This window comes from Balaenoptera physalus (genome assembly GCF_965194825.1).
Source record: "Balaenoptera physalus genome assembly, chromosome: 3".
In the NCBI taxonomy this organism is placed as follows: Eukaryota; Metazoa; Chordata; class Mammalia; order Artiodactyla; family Balaenopteridae; genus Balaenoptera; species Balaenoptera physalus.
The window spans coordinates 37,632,142-37,655,428 of NC_138890.1; the positions used below are offsets into that span (position 1 = coordinate 37,632,142).

Here is a 23,287-nt window from a genome sequence, read left to right on the forward strand (position 1 = left end):
TAGGCTGGAAGCTTGCAGCTTCTAGCGTATGGACAAGAACGTTAGTCCGAGAGGTGGAAGGTGCGAGTCTGTCTGCTCTTAGCTAGATGACCTTGAGAAAAGCTTCTTCTCCACTCTGAACTTGTCTTCTCATTTGTAAGGTGAGAAAGCTGTCAGCCTGGGCTGCACTTCAGGTTTATGATAAGAAAGAATGGAATATGGGGCATCATTATTCAGCAGTGAGTTCTGTGACAAATATTGTAGATGAGTGGGCCTCTCCCTTTTGAGGAGGGGCCCAGATGAGCCCCAGAGCTTCACCGCCCCCCATCCCAGCTCTAGCTTTAAAGGAGAAAGAACTCAAGTGGTCAGCCATCTCCTGGCCCAGCTCAGACCAATGTTTCAGGCCCTGCCCTTACCAGAGCCACAGCAGGCAGTATATACTGGAGTCAGACCTTCTGCTACTCCCTAGCTGTGTGGACGAGGGCCGGTCAGTCCCCTGTTCTAGATCTCAGTTTTTGTTTTTTTTTTTAAACTTTGTTTTTTTATAAATTTATTTATTTATTTATTTATTTTTGGCTGTGTTGGGTCTTCGTTTCTGTGCGAGGGCTTTCTGCAGTTGCGGTGAGCGGGGGCCACTCTTCATCGCCGTGCGTGGGCCTCTCACTGTCGCGGCCTCTCCCGTTGCGGAGCACAGGCTCCAGACGCGGAGCACAGGCTCCAGACGCGGAGCACAGGCTCCAGACGCGCAACCTCAGTAGTTGTGGCGCACGGGCCTAGTTGCTCTGTGGCATGTGGGATCCTCCCGGAACGGGGCACGAACCCGTGTCCCCTGCATTGGCAGGAGGATTCTCAACCACTGCGCCACCAGGGAAGCCCTAGAGCTCAGTTTTTTCATCTGCAAAATGGGAGGGTTGGGACTGGAATGGTCTCCAAAGTCACAGCTGGCTGGGGAGCACTTCAGAACAGTGACATCTCCCTGGTCTTCATACCCAAAGTGTCCTGTTCCGCAGGTCTGCAGTGGGGCCTGGGCTATCCTTTTAATAGGACCCCCCAGGAGATGCACATGCACAGCCAGGTTTGGCCATATCTCTCTGCTCTAGAAGCTCTGACCTAGTGTGTTCCCAGTCACGCCCGTAGAACCTCCAAGAAGGGCCCTGTTTAGTGAGCACTTACTGTGTTCCACGCCCTGTACTTGACACTTTCCTCATGGTCTTTTTCCCCTGCTCTTCTTTTGTCCTCATGACAACATCATTATCACCATTTTCCAGAAGACGATACTGAGGTTCAGAGAGGCCCAAGGTCTCACCATGGGCAAGCAGTGTGGACTCAGTTTTGCACTTAGATATGCCGGACTGAGGAGCCTGGTGGCCTCCTCATTGCCCACCCCCAGAGGAAACACACACCCACACCATGGCCCAATCACTTGGGATTTCACTGCTCACCCCCCTGCCCCACCCCCAGCATACAAACACCTCTTGGTATCCTTGGGGGCCACAGGTGTGTGGTGCAACGCCACCTAGTGGTAGTCTTTAAAGATGCTTTGAGAAGCCCCCATTTCACCAGATGAGCTTGGCAGGAGGGAAATGGTTGCTAGAGATGACTTCCAAGGGTCAGGGTGAAGGGCACCTGAACTGAGCAGGGAGTCGCTACCGCACCTTGAACGGCACAGCAAAATGGTGAAGCACCTCTAACTTTATGGAGGCCACTAGCGTGGATTTTTACCTTTTACCCTTGCAACTCCTCTGTCACCCGGGAAGGGAAGGTCTTATTAGCCTATTTTACACATGGACAAGACAAGATGCCAAGAAATACTGCAGCGTGCCCATGTGCCTTACAGGTGAGTGGAGGGGGCACTCCTAACGCTTTCATCACATTGGCTTGAGAATGACAGTGCTGATAACGGAGATGATGGTGGTCGCGGTCGCAGTGGCTAGTATTTAATTTGTAACATGACGACTCTATTAGGTAAGTGCAGTTGTTTTCCCCACTGACAAGGTAGGAAACTGAGGCTCAGAGAAATGGATGAACTTACCCCAAGGTGACACAGCTTCTAGGTGGTAGAAGAGGGATCTGAACCCTGGCAATGTGACTCCAGAGTCGAAGCTCTTAACCACTGTCCCTTCTACTGGCTGAGGAAGCCTGTTTTCCAAGATGCCAGCAACATGGACACTTCACCCCATCTTACCTTACTCCACTTACCCCCATAAGCTGGAATGAGAAACTGTAGCCTCCATCAGCCAGTGATGCCCAGCCCTTCATTAATCTGCTGTGTGACCTTAGACAAATTTCTTCCCCTCTCTGAGCCTTGGTTTCTATATCTGTGGAATACAGAGTTTAAACTAGTTGAGCTCTGAGGTCCTTCTATTCCATGAATCTGTGACTCTGTAACACTGGCTGCAGTGTTTGAATTTGTCCTTGAATCGGTTACCAAAGTATAAACAATCTCTCTTCCCCCTCAGCTCTTTCTTTCTTTTCTACTCTTCTCCCTTCCTTCTCTCTCTCTCAATTTTCAGCCTAATTATGGTTACCTCTCTGTTATTTAGAGATTTATTATCCAAGCTCATTATGAGTAATTATTCAGTCTGGAGGGGAAACAGCAACACTGCTAGTTTAATTTAATGCTTACCTAGTTCACTTAATTAGCAATAAGTCTTGGCAAAATGATGGAATTCACAGGGTCCTGGCTTGGTGGGTGGGTGCGGGAGGCTGAGTGCTGTCTTTGGAAAGCAACAAGTTTCAGGGCACAACGTGGGGGGAGGCGAGGACTGAGCTGCCAGTGAGTTGGGCTGTGCTGTCTGTCCAAGCTGAGGCTGGCCCCTGAGAGTGAAAGGCCGTAGGTTACACAGGCTGCAAGGACCTGAGGTCAGGTAGCACTCATTAAGCACCTGCTGTGTGCCAGATCCTTTGCAAGGTGTCGGGCAAACCTTATTTCTAATACCCCATAGGTGGGGCTTGTGTATTCAAGATAATTTAGATCATTCAACTCTCTTTGTAGTATATGTTTCTGGTATACAGTATTATAATTCAACTTTGCAGTATATTTGTATACTTAGTATATTTGTATATACTTTGCAGTATATTTGTATATACTGAAAAGTGATCACCACCACAAGTTTAGGTACCATCCATGACCACCATACAGTTGACCCCCTTAACCATTTCACCCACCCCCTGCTAACCTCCTTCCCTTCTGGTAATCACTAATCTGTTCTCTGCATCTATGAGTTTGTTTTGTTTTATTTTGAAATCATATGATATTTGTCTTTCTCCATCTGACTTACTTCACGTAACATAATACCTTCAAGGTCCATCTGTGTTGTCACAAATGGTAGGATTTCATTCTTTTTTTATGGGTGAATAGTACTCCACTGTGTGTGTGTGTGTGTGTGTGTGTGTGTGTGTGTGTGAGAGAGAGAGAGAGAGAGAGACATCTTCTTTATCCGTTCATCCACTGATGGACACTTAGATAATTCAGCTCTTATAGTGAGTGCATTCTTCTCTTTTCAAGGAGTCCTGCAGGATTTTTGATTAGGGAAGGAGAGAGTTTCCCATTTGATACTACTGGCTCTTGTAAGGTTCTTACCCTTTTCACTAAGGGAGGCCTCAGAGTCATGGCTTTGGCAGCAGAACCCAGCTAGAAGTCAACATTGTCCAGCTTTGACTTTTTTTAATAGTCTTAGTCTATTTATGGCAAATGATGTTGGCTTTCCATGTATAGAAGTGATATAAAGTTTCCATTGTAGTAAAAATAAGTGAGTTGCCATAGAGAAAAATATGGGGTAAAAAGAAGTCAGGGTGGGGACTTCCCTGGCTGTCCAGTGGTTAAGACTCCATGCTTCCACTGCAGGGGGCACAGGTTTGATCCCTGGTCAGGAACTAAAGATTCTGCATGCTGCATGGCGCAGCCAAAAAAAGTAATAAAATAGAAGTTAGGGTGGTACCCAGATGGGGAACACTCCCAAGGAGAGAGGAGAATGAAAAAAAGCCCATCAGGATTAGAGATTATCTAGCCACGGGACAGGCAGACCTCCCTCCTCCTCTTCCATGCCCCGGACAGACGCCGTAATCAGGCAGGGATGTCTGCTCAGTCCAGATGCTGCCTCAGAATCCTTCCTGATGCAGGGCTCCAGGCACCTACCAGGGGATCAGAGTGACCCTTCTGACCACCTTTCCCAGCCCACCGCAGCTTCTCCAAGTTTCTCCCAGGCCCCCGTGTCTAAGCCCTACTCTGACAGCTCGCTTCCTGCCTGGCACTCCCATAAGCCCTTTACCATCTCATAGACTCCCATTTCTCCTCAGTCCCTCACTGGTCCTCCTGGCCCCCTCTTGTACCAGCAGGTAAACTGAGACCCAAAGGAACGACTCCACAGCAGATTGGCGGAGAGCCACGGCCATGCTGAAATACCTTCCCCGGCTGAGCCCTGGGGGGCATCCCAGTGTCCGTGCAGCCTCGGGGCCCAGCAGCGGGGGGCCCTTCCCCGGAAATGCCAGTCCTGCCCGCCCCCTTCTGATACACCTTCCTGTGGCCCATCTGAGAGTCAGTGTGCCACCCCTCCGAGGTGATGTTTGTCTCTTGAAAGGATGGTCTCCACGCAGAGTGTGGGTGGCAGGCTGGGGTGAGGGGTCCCCAGAAGTGTGCCCGCCGTGCATGCTGAGCACCGCCTTTGCCCTCTCCCCGGGGCCAGGGGTCTTCCGTCCATACCCGTCTCCCTCTGCCATGACCCAGGTCCCACAGAGATCTCAGGGCCAAGGTGTGGCCTGTGTAGCCATCGTCAGGGGTTTCCCACCCCCACCAGCCAGAACTGCCCCAAGACGCCAGAGAACAAAGACAGAGGTTCTGGAACGAGCAGAATGTCTGTTGTTACATCAGCTTTATCGGAGGGTTTGCGGCCCCCACGGAGCCCTGCCTACTAGCTCAGGCCAGCCTCTTGCTCACGCGCTCGTAGGACACACCTTCAACGGTGGAGACCTGGAAGAAGCAGCAGGAACAGGGGGTGTCAGTGCAGGGGCCCCACGGTGACCATGGGGCCCAGAGAAGGTAGACCAGCCTCCAGTCCCAGCCCTGAGTGGGAGTGAGCCTGCTGCACTGCTTCTCTGGGCCTCAGTTTCCCAGTTTGTTACAGGACTCATTGTGTGGACTCTATGTGGCCAAAGTGCTAACAGATGTTGGCGTGATGTGGCTTTTCGTGGGATAACCTTCCACCTGTCTGTCCATTTCAGTTCACCCATGCCAGGCACATCCCCACGACACCGTGCTTGTCCCCATTGTACAGATGAGAAAACTGAAGGTTAGAGAAATCAGTCACCCCTCTAAGGCTGAGGGGCCGTGCTCACCCTCTGCACCATTTAGCATTTATGGGGCCCCTGTGCTCGGTGATGGGAAGGTACAGTTCCTGTCCTCAGGAAGTGTAAGCTTTCATGGAAGAGGCTGCAAGAGGATACTGTTCAGCCAAGGCCCACTGTGTGTGGTGCCCTGGGCTCAAGGCCAAGACACGCTGTGTTGGGATGTGTGCATAGCATCAGTTGGTCCAGATCCCCAGCAGAGGAAAGCAGCTTTCTTGTGAGGAGGGGCGGGTGGCAAATGGAGTTTGGTGGAAGCAGTTTTGTCAGAGGGCAGCAGTGTGAAGTGATGTGTGATTTGCATATGGGATGAATAGAAGAAGAAGTGGAGGGGGAGGCCGGGGAGGAGGCTGGGGCACGGTCTAGAGGAGAGGTGATGAGAGGAGGGGTGCTGGTGGGGGGTGGAGACGGGAGGAGGGGTGCTCGCAAAATGCACCCGTGTTGGTGGAGAAGAAGGGAGGTATCCAGAATGATGCTGGGCCTCCAGAGATGGGAGATCTGCAACCAAGACGGCTTGTCTCTGGTGCCTAGTCTGTGTGCGTGTGCATTTGTGTGTGTGCATGCCTGCGCCTGCCTACGTGTGTGCGTGCGCGTGCACGTGCGTGTGTGTGTATAATGGCCCTGAACTCTGGGCTCTGCTCACACCATATAGGCTCCATGGTCAGGCGCCTCTAGGAATTAGGAAGCGGGTTTGTTCCATTTGGGAGGATCAGTTCAGTTGGGCACAAATGTGCTCCATTCTCCTGCCCTGTGTTCTCCCTGCACTCCTCACAGACTGGGGAGCTTTGCCTCTAGCTTTCATCAGATTCTCCAAGAGGTCGATTTCCATCCAGAAAAAAATGTATAGTCACTTATGTCACATATATATATATATATATATATATATATATACACACATACACACATATATATGTATGTATGTATATATAGTGTGTGTATATATATACACACACACATACACATAGATATATTTTTAAAACACTGTACATCTATTTATTTTTAGATTTTTTTTTTTTTTAACTAAAATGAAGGGGAGGAAGAAGACCTATTGGCCTAGGAAGAGCAGGCAGAGAATTTAGAAGTCAACTGATGCGATCTGCCTCCACCACAAAATAGCTGTGTGGCCTTGGGCAAGTTACTTGTGTCTCTGAGACTCTATGGCTTCTCTGTAAAATGGGAGTAATGGGAGGGCACTGAGCCTCTTGGGCCACGTGCTCCTTTTCTCTAGACTGGGCTTGAGATGAGGAAGACAAGGAAACAAGGGAGAGATTGAGAGACAGAGAGAGAGGACAGGGAGAGGCAAACCCTGCTTCCCGCATCACTTCCCTTCTGGAGAGGCTTGGGGAGGACAGACCAGACCTCCCCCAGGGGACTCTAGCCCAGGACACAGGCTCACAAAGGGGGAATGACATGCAGAAACGCCTTCCTTTTCCTCTTAACCTCACACCGTTTCTTTCACCTGGGGAAAACTCTGGAGCCCCAGGGAGAAGAGATGGATGTGAGATGCGGGCCTTCCAGGGCAGCACCTCCAACCTGTGTTTACAGAGAATGGCGTGTGGGAGGGGTCAGTCCACAGGTGTGTGAGTTGTCCCTGTCAGCGTTTCAAAAAATGTTTAATTAGTTGGCAGCATTTGCTAGACTGGAAATTTCACTTGGAAGTGCCAATTTCCAGCTTCTCTTGAAACACCAAAAGATCTAGCAGCAAGGGCCTGAAGTCCCCTGTGGAAGTGGAATGGAGTGATGGCTACCCTTGCAGGGCCCACCCAGACTCCCCACTTCATTCACACTCTGGGAAGGGTCCAGACATGTGTCCCTGAGGTGGCCGAGTGTGGGCACTGGAGTCAGACTGCCCAGAGCCAAATCCCTGATCTGTCAAAAAAGCTCTGTGCCCTCCGGCCAATCACTTAGCCATCCCGTGTCTCAGTTTCCTCACCTGCAAAATGGGGATAAAAATCCTTACCTAACAGGGTGATTGTGAAGGTCAAATGAGGTCACGTGCACCCAGTGCTCAGCACAGAGCCTGGCCCATGGTTGGGCGGGGTTGTTGCCCATAAAACCAGCCGCCCAGAGGACCACCTCTTGGGGGCCGTGGCTGGGGGCAGAAAAGCATTCTCATCGATTTTGCCGGGAACGAGCGGGGCACTCACCTCCACCAGCTTGCCATCCATGATCTCCGCGGTGTACTTGTAGTGGGGGAAGTTCACCACCACCTTCCCACCCTCCATCTGCACGGTGGCCTGGAAGAGAAGCAAACACAGAGCTGCAGAGCAGCCCCCAAACACAGGCCCGCCCCTCAGGGATGAAGGGCCTGCTTGCAGCCTCAGCAATCCCCCTTCAGGAATTAATTTGCCCTATAGACATCTGATTACATATATGCAAAGATATAGATAACCTGTGCAAGTCACTGAACCTTTCTGTGCCTCGTTTTTGTTTGTTTGTTTATTTATCTATTTATTTATTTTTGACTGCGTTGGGTCTTCGTTGCTGCGCATGGGCTTTCTCTAGTTGTGGCGGGAGGGGGCTACTCTTCGTTGCGGTGCGCGGGCTTCTCATTGCGGTGGCTTCTCTTGTTGCGGAGCACGGGCTCTAGGCGTGTGGGCTTCAGTAGTTGTTGCGCACGGGCTTAGTTGCTCCGCGGCATGTGGGACCATCCCAGACCAGGGCTCGAACCCGTGGCCCCTGCATTGGTAGGCAGATTCTTAACCACTGCGCCACCAGGGAAGTCCCTGTGCCTCGGTTTTCTCATCTCTAAAATAGGGGTAGTAACTGTACCTACTTCCTGGAGTTATGGCGAGGATTAAATGATTTACGATGATATATATAAAGTGCTTAGAGCAGTGCCTGGCTTGGTGTTGAGCACCCCTTGTTAACTATGGAGTCAGTTATGATCATCATTATTAGAATGATGCTGGTGTCATCCAAGGGTGTTGATTGCAGCATTGTTTGTAATAGTGAACAACCTAAGTATCCAACCTGTATTATCCACTGGTAAATAACCTAAAAATCTATTAATGAGGGAGTGGTAAGTAAATGATAGCATTTCCATACTATAGGATACTGTACCACCATTAAAAAAGAAGAGGCAAGTCAATATGTGCTGACACAGAAAGACATCTGTGAGAAGTTGTTAAATTTTTAAAATACCCAAGTGGCAGAATATGAATATTATGACTACGTATCCTCCACCTTGGCAGCCTGGAAGCCTGAAGGAGCAAAGTACTCTCTTGGCCAGGGTTGGGGGCTACAGAGGAGAATGGGTGGAAGACCTGGGGGACCAGTCTGGGTAGGAAGGGACAAACAACCACCTTTCAATTCTTTGCTACCCAAGAGTGCAGTTTCAAACCCAGATGAGTCTGGTTCTAGGGCCTGGGCGATTAATCTCTAGGCCACACTGGAGGCAGCATAAAAATGTGGTTATGGAGGCTTCCCTGGTGGCGCAGTGCTTAAGAATCCACCTGCCAATGCAAGGGACACGGGTTCGAGCCCTGGTTTGGGAAGATCCCACATGGCACGGAGCAACTAAGCCTGTGTGCAACAACTACTGAGCCTGCGCTCTAGAGCCCGTGAGCCACAACTGCTGAAGCCCATGGGCCACAACTACCGAAGCCCGCACGCCTAGAGCCCATGCTCCGCAACAAGAGAAGCCACCGCAATGAGAAGCCCATGCACTGCAACGAAGAGTGGCCCCTGCTTGCCGCAACTAGAGAGAGCTCGCGTGCAGCAATGAAGACCCAATGCAGCCAAAAATAAATAAATAAAATAAATTAATAAAAAAAATAATTAATTAATTAATTAATTAATTTTAAAAAATGTGGTTATGCTCTCTGGAACCAGACTGCCTGGTTATGCAGGCCCGCCCCTGCTGTGGGATCCAGGCAGCTATTTAATCCTATGACTCAGCCCAACTCCCCCATCTATAAAATGGGGCAGTAATTGTAGCGACCTCATGGGCTTACCTGCATTAAGATGTGTGACAGATCCAGCAAGTATCTGGGATATATGTGTGAAGGATTCAGCAAATGTTAACAATTTTTACTATCATTGTAGTGTCCATTATTGGCGGTAGCATTAAAAACTAGGAGAGGCTAAATTGCCAAGTAACTCAAGCTCTTAAAGCTGGAGGCTAGACTCGAGAAGAAGCCTCAGCTCGGGGAGCAGCCCCCGGGGACATGGTGGGGACCAAGAAGTCAGCCAGAGTCCTGGGGAAGTAGGGAGGGGTGGCTAGCTGCCTCTCACCTTGAACTTCTTGCCCATCACGGTCTCCATGTCGCACTCTTTGCCAATGGTGAAATTGTTGGTAATAGAGGGGCCCCCAGAGTAGTTCTGGGACCAGGTGAAGTTCTGCCCGTCCTGCTGCACCTCTGAGATGATCTTGAGGTTGCGACCCTTTTCAATCCTGTCGCTGGGGAGCCCTGGGCCAGGGGACAAGCAGAGTGGCCATGTAAGAGCTGCCTACGACTTGTGGCTTTGGGCACGAGCTTGCCTCCCCTACGGCAGGCTAGCCTGACAGTCGAGCACAAGCCCCATGTCGTGAGCCATGTGGCTTGGGCAAGTCACTATCTCTCCCAGCCTCAGTGTTTTCATCTGGAAAATGGGGATAATAAGGCCCATTTCACAGGGCTGTTGCAAGGATTAAATTACAGTGATTGTGTCTGGTAAAACTCCTGGCATATAGTTAAGAATAAATAATAGCTGCTCTTCTGATAGTAGTAGAACAGAAATTTGCCAACCTCACAAATTTCTAAAATGAATGAGACCTTCAAGACTGTCTTGAAATGCTCTTGTTTTACAGATAAAGATTCCCACATCTAGACTGTTGTAGGTGAAGCCAAGTCACTGTTCCTTCAGGGCCAGTCCCAGTAACTGACTCAGAAGGGCTCTTGCCTTCCCAAGGCCCCAGGGCACACGGATCCCGCTCTTGGGGCCCGTTTCCTACCAGGAGGTAGTAGGCCCTGGTCCCCTGGGGCTGTCCTCAAGCTAGACAACTGCACTGCCTCACACTTAGGTAGCACACCAAGATTTCTGCAGGATTGTCAAGTCCACTGTCTCTTTGGTTCCTCACAACCAGTGCTGCAAATCGAACAGTCAGAAGAGTGGGGCCTTTGATCTCCACCCACAGTGCCTAGCGCTGTAAGAGGCCCCTGTTTGCTCAGTGACTGAGTGAACGAGTGGCTTGTCAAACCTGATCTCTGTGCTCCCACCCCTTGGTCACCTCTCCCCAGGCAGGATGTGGTGACACCACTCATCATCTCATCCTCGGGCCCAGGGGGTCTAATGACATCTGCCCCTGATGCACAGTGTGACCTTGGGCAAGTCTTGCTGAGGTGCCCCATCAGTAACAGTGGGTTGGCCGTGCGTGTGGCAAGCATTCAGTAAAGGTTTGAATGAATAAGCCCATCAGCTCTCCACCTCACCCATTACTAGCTGTGTGACCTTGCACGAGTCCCTCAACTTCTCTGAGCCTCGTAGATTTTGGGTTCCCTGTGCAGAGCTGGCCGTGACAGCCCAGCCCCAGGAAGGTGCTCTCAGGAGCTCACTCACCCAGGCGCTTCATGAACTCGTCATAGTTCTTCTCACTCTCGATCTCATACTTGCCGGTGAAGGCCATGCTGCGGCGAGCTGGAGGCTCAGGAACAGAAGGATGAGGAGGAAGGGCTGCGGTGCTCAGGGGTCTGGTGCCTCAGCTTATAAACCCTCCCAGATGCTGAGGCTCAGCCCCAAAGTCAACCCACTTCTCCTTCCCGCCCCTGAAGAGGAAGCACTTGCAATTTTATGGTGTAGGCAGGCAGCAGAAACCTGAGGTTATTCACCCTGGGGACTCGTTGGCTGGAATCCCATTGCCATGGGCAAGGCCAGGGCCAGCTCTGCCACAGGGTTTGAGGTGTCACCACCTCTGCCCAGCCCTCCCTCCATCCATGCTCCCATCTTCCCTCATTTACTCAGTCACCCCTGCATTCATCGACCAAAGTGCCTGGGGCACCTCATTTTGGGGCCAGTACTGAGGAAACAGTGAGACATACCCCCTTCCCAAAAGAGCCTCCAGTCTGGTCCAGGGGCAAAACACACCTGCAGAGAACCCCTGTGCAAGCAGGATGGGATGTGTCCTGAGAGACATGCAGGTCTGGGGCCTGGGGCCTAGGGAAGGAGCGATGGTGTCCAGCTGGCTGGTGTAGCTTTGCATAGGAGATGGCATTTAATACAGGTCTTGAAGGAATTTGGATGTTTAGAGAAGTGGTAAGGTTGGAAGAGACTGAGAATGTAGGCAGATAACATTCTAAGTTGAGGGAACAATGTGATGAAGGTGGGAAGGGCCACAGTGAAAGGAAACAATGAGTTGTCTGCAGCAAAGAGCACTTGAAGGAGAATAGGCACGAGATGGGTGCAGATGGTGCGAGCAAAGGGAAGCAGCTGCCCGAGGGCCCAGGGAGCCGATCAGAGGAGGCAGTGCCAGGTGCGCTGAAGACCTGCTATGTGCCAGGCGTGGGCTGGGAGCGTGGTGAATTTCACTCGATTCCAGCTTCACCACTGGGAGGGCTAGGAATTCAGCCCCCACTTCCTGTCCCTGTTCTGATTCTGGCACCACTTCACATTAAGGACTCCCATCTCCTCAGTGATAACTCCTGCCCTGCCTGTTTTGTGGGACTGCTCTCTGGATCAAACCGATTGACCATGCAAGTATGAAGCACTTACAAAGGCCGTCACTCTTACTATTATTAATTAAGGAAAGTTTTGCATCTGTCTCCTTTTCCAGAGCGGGCTCTCCAAGAATCCCCATCATTGCTATCCAAAGCAGAATTCACCACAGTTGCTAACCCCCCAGACCTGGGACTGAGTGGTTTCTGAAATGATGAAACCAGCTTTGCCACATTTTGCCAGTCTGCAATCTCCAATCTTAGAATTCCTCACCCCAGCCAGGTGTCTTACTTTAAAAAAACAAAAAACCACACACCCACACTCCCCTCACCCACACCTCATCGTGGATTTTCTGATGCTGAATTATATATATTAAAATTTCATAATTTAGAGCAAGTGACAGTTCTGGCAGAGATGACCCTTGATAACAGTCGGTAGCTATCCTTCTAGACTTTTAAATGCACACCTATACTTTCTTCTATAAATAAGATTATATTGTTCTGTCTCTTCTTTTGTATGTAATGATGTAAGTACACGTGTATATCATTCCATAAGGGTATATCATACATATTCTATGGTACGTATGTTTCATAATTTATGTAACTATTGCTGGGTCTTTAGGTTGTTCCCAGTCTTTTTCTATTATAAATAAATCTGAGATAAACATTCTCATTCACACCTCTTGGTGTACATGTCAGATTATTTACTGAGATTATTTGCTAAGGATAAATTCCTAGACATGCAATTCCTGGAGCCAAAGGGGTTTTGTATCTAAAGTTATATATAAACTTATATATAAGTTATATCTATACCCTAATGCCTTTCTCAGAGGCTAGAACAGTTTACACTCCCACCTGGAGCATATGAGAATTTCCCCTCATTGATAATAATGATGAAATAACAATGACAATAATAGCTAACACTTATTGAATATTTATCATGCATTGGGCATGATGCTGAGTGCTCTATATGAATTATATCATTTAATCTTCCAAACAACTCTATGAAGTAGGTGCCATTATTGTCCCCATTTTGCCAAGGAGGAAACTTGAGGTTCAGAGAAGTTAAGTAACTTGCTCAAAGTCACAGAGCCCCTGTGTATAGTTCATATTTACTACCAAGGCAACTTTCATCATCATTTAAACAGATTTCCAAAAGTCCTTCATAATCCCATTACCCTAACACTATAACTATTTTTACTTTTTTTATTGTCTTCCTGCCTCTTTCATTCATCTCTCTCCTCTCTCATCCTTGCTTTCTTTCCCACAACTCTAATTATAGCAGGTATATAATAGCCATAGTCACTATATAATGCAATATTCCATTCTCTTTTTCTTTGCTCGGTATTAGTTTGTAAACACAGTCCCATGTTTCTATTAAGCTGCCATGTTTATTGTTAGATATGGCTGCATAATGTTTGCTGTTGGATTTTTAGGGGGAGCCCAGGTTACCCCATTAAATGAGAGGCCACAGTGAGCTTCTTTATATGTAGAGAATTTTTTTAAAGTATTTCCTTGAGCTAAAGCCCCAGGATGGGATTACAAAGTTACGGGATCTGGAACATTCTTACAGCTCTTAATATGTTTTGCCATGTTGAGACTGAATTGGTTTAGCCCCAGATTGCCTGGGTGCTGAAGTTCTTGGAACTCAGAATTTAGAACATCTTTAGTTCTTCTCCCCCAAACATCCTGCTTCCCAACATCATGAATTGTGCCACCTTGAGATTCTCTTTCTTTCCTCTTTAAACAATCTTTATGGAGGAAAGGGTTTTAAATTTTCTGTTTATGAAAGCAATAGATGTTCATAGTAGATACTTTGGGAGGAACAAAGAACAAATAAACTAAAAGCTGCCTATAATCCCATCATGGGGTCTTGTTTTTCAGTTGTAAAATTAATACATACTCAGTGTTTAAGAAGACAAAAGTTCAAAGCTGGGTAAAGTAAAGGTGAAAGCCCCACACCACTACATCTCCTTTTCCAGAGCAGTTGCGCTTTAATTCAGTATATAACCTTCTGGACATTTCCCACATGCACACAAACTTATTTGTGCTTATCCTTTTTTTTTTTTTTTCTGTTCTTTTTAACAAAAATGAAATCCAAAGACACTGTTTTGTCTTGCTTTTTTCCCCACTTAGCAGTATATCATAGACATTAATGGATTTTATTTCTTCATGGAAACTGAAAACTATCCCATTAATTATTAAAAGGGACTTTCCAAATGGAGAAATCCACTAGTAAAAAACATGTCATACCGGTCTGGGCATGGGGAAACAATAGAGCATTTGCCATCTCCCTGTAATTTCACAGAAGTATGGGATGTAGGTTCGATGTAAGATGGTTAAGGAGGCTAGGGAGGCTTAGGGAAAGGGGTGTAGTCTCCTGAAATCCCGTGGGGTCTCTAGGCTCGGAGGAGGTGTGCCCTTTGCAGAATCTCACCTTTATGCCTTGGCCTGCCTAGAATGACTGCTCACTTTTCACCCGTCTTTCCAAATTTGAATTGTCTTTCCAACTCCACCTCCTCCCGGGAGTCTTCTCTGATTACTCCAACCTGTAGATTGTCCTTTACAGGAATCCCCCAGGTGTATACCAGCTGCTTGTAATTGCTCAGGGGGAAACCTGGGCTTTTGAGTCACAGTATTAGCTCTGAGACTTCAGACACACAATCTTTATTCATTCAAAAAATACTGAGTACCTACTGTTCACTAGATTCTGGAACTACCAAGTATCTGTCCTCAAATCTTGTGAGAGATCCAGCCTAGTAAACAGGCAATTGTAACACGGTGTGATAACTGAGATAAAGTCTGTAACATTGGGGTACTGTGGGAAAACAGGGGCATCACCCTGATCACCTCTTAAGGGTCAGGGAAGGCGGATGTGAGAGAGATTGGCAAATAAGCCAAAGCCTTAATTTACTTATTATTAAATGGGGATAAAAATACCTGTCTTCCAGGATTTTAGTGAGGTTAAATCAGAGTATATAAATAAAGGGCTTAGCATAGGATCTAGTATTTTGTAGGTGCTCATTGAATGATACTGTTATTCCCACTCATTGGTAGTTTGTCCAGCCTGTCTGCCTATTGTTTTGAATTATTCATGGTAGCATTTATTTAACTCTTCACAAAGTATGTCTTTTATCTCCCAATTAGATTTTTTTTTGGCCACGCGACATGTGCGTCTTAGTTCCCCAACCAGGGATTGAACCCATGCCCCCTGCAATGGAAATGCAGAGTCTTAACCACTGGACCGCCAGGGAAGTCCCTCCCAATTAGATTATAATCCCTTTAAGGAAAGAGGCTGCATTTCATACTTCCTTATGGCTGTGCACCTAGTAGGCACTGGGATACCTCTGATTTTGTTTTATTTGTTCAGATCAGTCTGGAATAGGCTGTGAGACTGTTTTTCAAATGTGTTCTTTATCATACACTGCAGAGGGTGCAGGAGGGGAGGGCTTGTGAAAAATGGAAACCTCTGGGCCCTGACCCACAGGAGTGCTGATTTGGTAGGCCTGGTGGGTCCCTGGAATCTGCATCTGACAAATTCCCTGCTGGTTGTGCTGCAGCTACCCTGAGAAGCTCCAGGCCAGGGGACGTGGGCAGGAGCTGGCAGATGGGCTCTCCAGACCCCCAGTTAAGTCCCTTTCCCATCGACTTCCTTGTGCATGGTCAGAACCTTTTTCTCCTTAGTAGCTCATCCAAAGCCAGCGTCAAGGGCAGGATGGGAGTGGCAGGGGTGTGGGAAAGGACAGCCTTGGCACTGGGACACCTGACTCAGCTGTGCTCCCTTTCACTGGAGTTTATGTGTGAATTTTACCCTCCAACCCTCCTCCCGTCCACACCCTCTCTCTCTCCCTCTTCAACTGGGGTTCACCTATTTGCTCAGACACTCATTGAGAAGCTTCCAAGGGGGGTAAATGAACTCAAACTGCCTCCGTATCACAGTGAGGTTTTATGGGGCAGTTGAACCAATAGAGCAGCTATACCCCATGGAGATAAAGAATGGCCCCAAGGCTAATCCCCCTGGGCCACCCCAACTTCCCCCCTGGACTCTGGCTCCTGCCTCGAATCAGCCACCATTATTCTGGGAGTAACTAGTGAAGAAAGTAGGAAATGCAGGTGCCTGAGTCCGTGGTTGGAAGAGGAGCCCTCGACCTCTCCCTGACCGCCCCACCCCAGGACTTCCCAGAGCCGTGCGTGTAGTAAGTGATCCATCAGTGTTATACTGGGTTGGCCAAAAAGTTCGTTGGGGTTTTTCCATAACACCTTATGGAAAAACCCCAACGAACTTTTTGGCCAGCCCTACAGATTCCTTGATCAAACCCCCCTTCCTCTTCTTTCCTCAACCAAGAATCTAAAATGCTAATTGGGGCTGATCCTGGAGTATCAATGGGACCTCTGATGGCAGTTTATTCCAGGATGATTTGCCTAGCTGTGCTCTCAAGGGTCAGAGACTAAGAAATTCAGCATTCCCTTGGGAAGTCCAGTTGGCCCTTTGTTTATCCACAATTAGAAATTAGAATTAGAATTTTAAAATTGGAAGAGACAGAGACTCAGAGGTCAGGCTGCCTGGGTTTGAATCCTAGCTCTGCTACTTGCTGGCTGTGTATGCAAGGGCAAGTTAACTATCTTCCTGTGTCTCAGTTTTCCCATCTGCAAAATGGAGATAATAATTGCTTCTAACTTAAAGGGTTGTTATGAGTATTAAACGAGTTAACTTTTGTAAAGCACTTTTTTCAGAGCCTGGCCGAGTATATAAGAGCATGTTAAGTAAATGTTGCTGGGGCAGGCTGGCTGTGCAGCTTCAGCCCCACTGTGTCTGGTCACCAACTTTGCAGTGACAATTATGTCCATCATTGCAAAGCATCCGATGACCCCGAGTTCAGTCCTCAGTCTTGTCTTTTCTGTAAGCCCTCACTTCCCTGGTGATGTCATCCAGTCCGTGGCTTTAAATATCATCTGTATGCTGATGACTCCCAGATATTTTCCCCATCTCAGACCTCCCCTCTGGACTTACATGCAACTGCCCACCTAACAGCTGCACTTCATGTCTTATGCCATCTCAAAGTTTCACAGGTCCAAAACTCCTGTTCTTCCGCCCTCAACAAAGTCAGCTCCACCCATGGCCTTCTCCATCTCAGATAATGAGGAATCCTAGCAGCCAGCCTCTGCTGTGCACCTGCAGTATGCTAAATGCTTTACGTAAATTATCACCCAATTTTCCCAACCAGTCTATTGGATAGGTCCTGATATTATTCCCACTGTATAAATGAGTAAACAGGCTCAGAAATGTCACAGTTAGTTGACTGAGGAAGCAGTTTAGCTTCAGGTCTTGCACTCATGACCTCTAACTAAATGCAGCAATTGGATTAGGATGCAGCCTCCAGAACCAGCCAGGCCCTTGGAGACCATTATTCCTCCTGCAGTACTTAGCAAGTGATCCCAGAGTGCCAGACACTGTGCTAAGTGCTCGACACATGGCATCTCATTCAATCCCTGCAACAGATTTCCAAGAAAGCTGTCATTATCCCTATTTACCGAAAAGAAAGCCTAGGCTCAGAAAGGTTAGGTGACTTGTTCAAGGTCACACAGCTTGTTGATGCAGCTTGGATTTGAACTCAGTTTTCTCTGACCTGAAGTGGTACTTGCCACCACTATGGGTACCGCTGGTTCTCTGACGAAAAGCAGAATGCCAGTCTCTGGCTCTAATGTCAGGGTTATAACCCACATATTCATTCATTGAAAATACATTTACTGAGCACCTGGCTGTGTTAGGGAAGGAAGATATGCAGCAGAATAGAAAACAGTCCCCACGCCCATTGAATGAATCTCCTAGCCTCACAGCTCATCCCCTTTCCCCCAGTTCATCCCCTACTCTTAGCCTCACTTCCTTTCCTACCCAGCCCATGGATGCTTCACTTCTTCTGCTAGGATCCTCAGTGTCCTTTGGCCACCTTGACTTCCCAGCTCCCACCTTTGGACCAAAAAAAAAAAAGTGTCTTTCCACCTCCCATCTCCAGGACTGCTGGCTACAACCAGAAGAAAAGGCATGGGGTCAGGGGGTGCACATCACCACAAATTCATGGTCCGCCCTCAGCCAGGTTTTGAACAGCTCAGTGGTACTCCCCTTCATCAGTGGGTGGTTCTCAACCCCATTCTCCATGCCAACTACCCTTATCAAGTCTTCTACATCACTCCACTGCCCGCCTGCTCACCCCAGCCCCAGCCATCGCTTTAATGGCCATAGAGCAATCCACTGTATGGATATATCACAACTTCTTCAACCAGTCCCCTGTTATTGGATAGTTAGGTTAGGTAGGGAAAAGTGCACACGTGACTAGGAAACAGCACCATGTGGAGAAAACAAAAACAAAAACATTATTCAAGATCATATAGTAACATGAACACAGTTGAACAATGCAAGGGATTAGGGGCACAGACCCTCTGTATAGTTGAAAATCCATGAAAAACTTTTAGTTCCCCCCCGCCCCCGTATCTGTGGTTCCTCTGCATTTGCAGATTCAACCAACTGCAGATTGTGTAGTAACATAGTATTTACTGTTTTTAAAAATCTGCATGTAAGTGGAGGCAGGCAGTTCAATCCCCTGTTGTTCAAGGGTCAACTGTGGTATTATTTGAGGTGAGTAGGGTGGGGCTGAAGATCTTCTGGAAATTCATGGATTATAAACCAGCGGAGGACAGTGACCTCAGAGTCAGTGCCCAGAGAGGAGGTGGGAAGTCCTGTAGCCACTGGTCTGCAAGGCAGCCTTTTCACTGGGGACAGTCTTTGCCAGACATGGAAAACCCTTATTTCCTGCTTCTGCTCTGTGTCTCTGCCTGCTCCACTCCCTATTTCTGAGCTAATGGAATGTCTGACTGTTGTAGACAAAGCCCTTTGGGTTGCAAGTAAAGAAACCCACTTGATCCAGCGTAGGCCAAAAGGGGAGCTTACTAGGTTACAGCATACATAATTGCTAATATTTGACCTTTTTGACCTATAAAAAGAGCAATTTCATATAATTCAACCTAATATTTTAAGGATGCAGGGGCAACTTGGAGAACCCAAGGGGAAATAGAGGGCTTCATGAGGAACTAGAGGAATCTCTCTCTCTCTCTCCCCTCCCCCTCTCTTCATCTTCAGCTTCTCTCTTTTTCAACTTGATTCTCCACAGACGTCCTTTCTCTGCTGTCCATGTGCTCGCAGACCACAGGGCCTTCAGAACACGCAAGGGAAGCTGAGTCAGGAGAGAGATAATCTGATTGGTCTGTCGTGAGTCAAGTGTCCGCCTCTGGTCCAATCAGCTGTGGGCAGGGAGGCAGAGCTCTTCATTGCAAGCAATGGAAACTGATTTGAGCAGCAAATAAATTTATTGTGAGGATATCAATTAGATCACAGAATTTTCAGGCTTGGAAAACAAGAAGGGACGAGAGTGGACAAACAGCTAGAACCACAGCCACAGTCACATCACAGAAATGGTTTTGTGAGGATCCCGCTGCCAGTACCACCAAAAGCTGGACTGGGCAGTTTGTAGCCCTTACCAACGGCGGCACTGCATACTGGCGCTGCAGCCACCATTCCCCTGGGCACTGGACGTGGCCCCCCCCACCACCAGAACGGATTCTCTTGCCCCTGCTTCTTCGCATTGCAAGCCGCAGAGAAAATGTCTTTGTGAGAATGTCTGACTGGTGGAGCCCAAGTCACAGGCAGGCACTTCGTTGCCACGTGAAGGGGTGATGAGAAGATGAGTATTTGGCCTTCTCAGCCTCATACTGGAAGGTGGGGTCCATGCAGTGAGGAGTTCTCTAAACAGAGACAGGGTGCAGATGCTCTGCCCCACCAATGGGGTCCTGAGGTACCACCTCAGCAATCAGGGCCAACTGTTCTGAGTAGAGAGGGACAGTGTTTGAAGAGGGGATTGTGGGATGGCAGATGATGGAAAGGTGTCCACGACAGTGACTATCCCCAAAGATCATGTGCTGTGCCCTCCATGAAGCCTTTTTCTCCATGCATCTAGCCCACCCAAGTCTGGCTCTCTTTTGCTTAGAATCTGCATAGGAGGATGTGGGATTCAATTGTTACCATTGCTTTTCTATCTGAGATGTAAGCAGCTGGAGGGCGGGAAACTGGCCTTATGTTTCTGTGTGACCTGTATGTCAGCTGAGCCAGGGCAGGCCTGTCTTTTTTTTTTTTTTTTTAATATTTATTTATTTGGTCGCACCAGGTCTTAGTTGGGGCAGGTGGGCTCCTTAGTTGCGGCTCGTGGGCTCCTTAGTTGTGGCATGCGAACTCTTAGTTGCAGCATGCATGTGGGATCTAGTTCCCTGACCAGGGATCAAACCCGGGCCCCGTGCATTGGGACCATGGAGTCTTATCCACTGCGCCACCAGGTAAGTCCCGAGGCCTGTCTTAAGGGGCTTTACAGGTACTTGTTGGGTGACTTGGGGCTCTTTCAGATGTAAGTACAGACACTGATTCTTGGTGACAAGCAAAAAAGTGGGAGTGGATTTCTTGGAGGGTATAGGGTAGCTCATAGAGGGGATGGAAAAGCTAAACCACCAGACCTCCAGATAGCCCATAGCACTAGAGAGCAAGAAGGAAGGAAGAGACAGACCCCATGGGGCACTGCCATCCAGTGAATCACCTTCAACCACCCTCCATCCTTATAGCCCTCCACCTGAGACTCCAATTCCCAGCTCAACCAATTCCTGGCTGTATCACTTGGACACGTTACTTAACCTGTTTGGAATTCCTGGTTGGCAGAATGGGGCTAACAATTAAACCTGCCTCCTAGAGACATGGGGGGACTGGATAACTCAGTACATGAAGGTACTTAGGAAGGGGCCTGGCACCTAGCAAATACTTAATAGATGCTAGCTAATAAAAAAAAAAAGTACCAGGAGGCAAAGTTCAATCGGCCTAGCTATGTTGCATGCAACTCCTGGGGGTGGGTGGAGCCTCTTGATTGACAGTCCCATGAAGACCCATGTGCAGCAGGGGGAGGGGTAGCTCGTCAAGGAACGTGGAAAGAACATGGAAGGGCTCATACAGAGGAAGGGGAAATGCATGCCGGGTGGGCGAGAACCCTAAGTCCTCTCTATAATTTCTCAACACCCCAGAACTGGGCATGCCAGGAGATACCCCCGTATCTCCTGGTCTGATCCTTGCTGGGGCCATAGCCAGCAAGGGAGGTAGATCCAACAACATCCAAACAACCTCACCTCCAAACTTACAACCAAAGCACCCCATGACTCTTAAAAATATTGCTTCAGGCCAAAGTCAAATGCGAAAGGTCTTCATCCAGTTCCTGTGCAATTTTTCGTTGCCCCCTCTCCTGCCGCAGGCTAACTGTGATTAATTCCTGTGGCAGCCCTAGGAATCACTCCTAATGAATTTCTAATGAACTCATTTGGTGTTAATGCAGTGTGTAATTCCACAGGACACTCATTATAATTTAGCCTTATTAAGTTATTGGGAACTACTATTGCTCTAAGCTCATAAGCAGGAGAAAAGTAATTATCCGGAGTAGGCAGTTAAATTATGAAAAGGATTGGACGTTCAGAGGAGGCCAGGAAGTGGCCACTCCTATTTTTTTCTCCTTGGGGTGTACTGCTCTACAGAGAGGAATGGGCTGTGTGGGTCCTTGAGCTAAGACACAAGTGCCCTTCCTGACTTGATATTCTGAAATGTCAGAGCTGTGCAGGCTGCAGCCTGCATGGTGGGATTTTAAGGACCATCCAAAGGTGGTCCTGCCCCCAAATGGTCTATTCCACTTGCCTACTGCTTGGGTCTGAATTTCCATCATAGGGATGGATTCCTTTGTATCAGAGGCCCTGCTGCAGGTTGAAAGATGACCTATGGCACACCTCAGAGTTCACAAGGCAGTCACAGGTAAGTTATCTCATCTGATCATCACAGCATTCCAATTATTGTCATTATACCTCCTTGACAAATAAGAGACTGAGGTTCACAGAGGTGACACAACTTGCCCAAGGTCGCTGGGTGCCAGAGGTGGGAACAGAACCGATGTCTCCCACCCCCAGGTGAGTCAGCTCTTCAGCTCACCTCTCATTTACTGGCATGCTTTTGCTGCACGTGACTCATACTGCCACCTAGATCAGACGTTCCTTGAGGTGGGCGCTGTTTCTATGATCCCCTTCACCTATTTGACTGGCCTTGGTTCAGAGGATGGGCTGCAAGACTCCCTTGATAAGGGTAGGTCAGGGCTCCTGAAGACACCTGGAAGATTCCATCCTGCACAAGTTTTTTTTTCTTAAAGATAGTAGTCATCTTTTCTTTTTAAAATTTATTTATTTATTTTTGGCTGTGTTGGGTCTTCGTTTCTGTGCGAGGGCTTTCTCTAGTTGCGGCAAGCCACTCTTCATCGCGGTGCGTGGGCCTCTCACTATCGCGGCCTCTCTTGTTGCGGAGCACAGGCTCCAGACGCGCAGGCTCAGTAGTTGTGGCTCACGGGCCCAGTTGCTCTGCGGCATGTGGGATCTTCCCAGATCAGGGCTCAAACCCGTGTCCCCTGCATTGGCAGGCGGATTCTCAACCACTGCACCACCAGGGAAGCCCAATCCTGCACAAGTTGATTTCATGTCTCCTTTCCCCACTTCTCCCTGAAATTTTTTTTTTTAATTTATTTATTTTTGGCTGCGTTGGGTCTTCGTTGCTGTGCACAGGTCTTCCCTAGTTGGGGCGAGCGGGGGCTACTCTTCGTCGTGGTGCGCAGGCTTCTCACTGCAGTGGCCTCTCCCGCTGCAGAGCACCGGCTCCAGGCGCACAGGCTTCAGTAGTTGCGGCTCACAGGCTCCAGAGCGCAGGCTCAGCAGTTGTGGCACACGGGCCCAGCTGCTCCGCGGCATGGCATGTGGGATCCTCCCCGACCAGGGCTCGAACCCACATCCCCCGCGTCGGCAGGCAGATTCTCAACCACTGCACCACCAGGGAAGCCCCTGAAATTTTCTCTTTATTCTCACTTTCCTACAACCAACTTCGTACTTTTGGCTAAAATGTAGATTGAAGTCTTTTTGGTTTGAAATCATTTTCTCCTGCTGATAAAAGTAACATATGCTTTTTGCAAAAAATTCTAAAAAATGAAGAAAAGCCTAAAAAACGATAAGGATCATCTGTAATCCCATCACTCAGATATAAGTATTGTTTACAAGTTGGTGTATGTATCCTTCCAGACCTTATTATGATGCACACGTAAATATACATGCCAACCTTTTACCCAAAATGAGATTGTATCATATGTGCTATTTTAGAACTTGCATTTTATTAAACTTAGAAATAGGAAATTTCTGTAGAGACACAGATGTAGAGAACAAACGTAAAGGGG

The 23,287-nt window shown here is 48.3% G+C and overlaps 1 protein-coding gene across 2 annotated transcripts; it reads right to left on the reverse strand.

The window, feature by feature from the left end:
• Positions 1-860: 860 nt before the first annotated feature.
• Positions 861-14,307, reverse strand: FABP6 (fatty acid binding protein 6). 2 transcript variants are annotated; one of them, XM_082456612.1, is made up of 4 exons: positions 10,861-14,307; positions 9,556-9,731; positions 7,467-7,556; positions 861-4,948 (listed from the first exon to the last, which is right to left on the reverse strand). In XM_082456612.1, exons 1-4 carry the CDS (start codon positions 10,925-10,927, stop codon positions 4,895-4,897), a joined length of 387 nt encoding a protein of 128 aa, XP_082312738.1. In that variant the 5' UTR covers positions 10,928-14,307; the 3' UTR covers positions 861-4,894. The 2 variants fall into 2 exon arrangements, with proteins under 2 accessions (XP_082312738.1, XP_082312737.1); XM_082456611.1 differs by lacking the exon at positions 861-4,948 and having other exon boundaries at positions 4,976-7,556.
• Positions 14,308-23,287: the final 8,980 nt, after the last annotated feature.

Excerpts from the sequence above, each read along its gene's own strand:
- FABP6 (XM_082456611.1), bottom strand. The coding sequence starts at position 10,927 with ATGGCCTTCACCGGCAAGTATGAGATCGAGAGTGAGAAGAACTATGAC. Across the intron at positions 9,732-10,860 it reads CGAGTTCATGAAGCGCCTGG|GGCTCCCCAGCGACAGGATT; the intron begins GTGAGTGAGCTC and ends CCCCTGGCCCAG. Across the intron at positions 7,557-9,555 it reads TGATGGGCAAGAAGTTCAAG|GCCACCGTGCAGATGGAGGG; the intron begins GTGAGAGGCAGC and ends CTTCTCTTCCAG.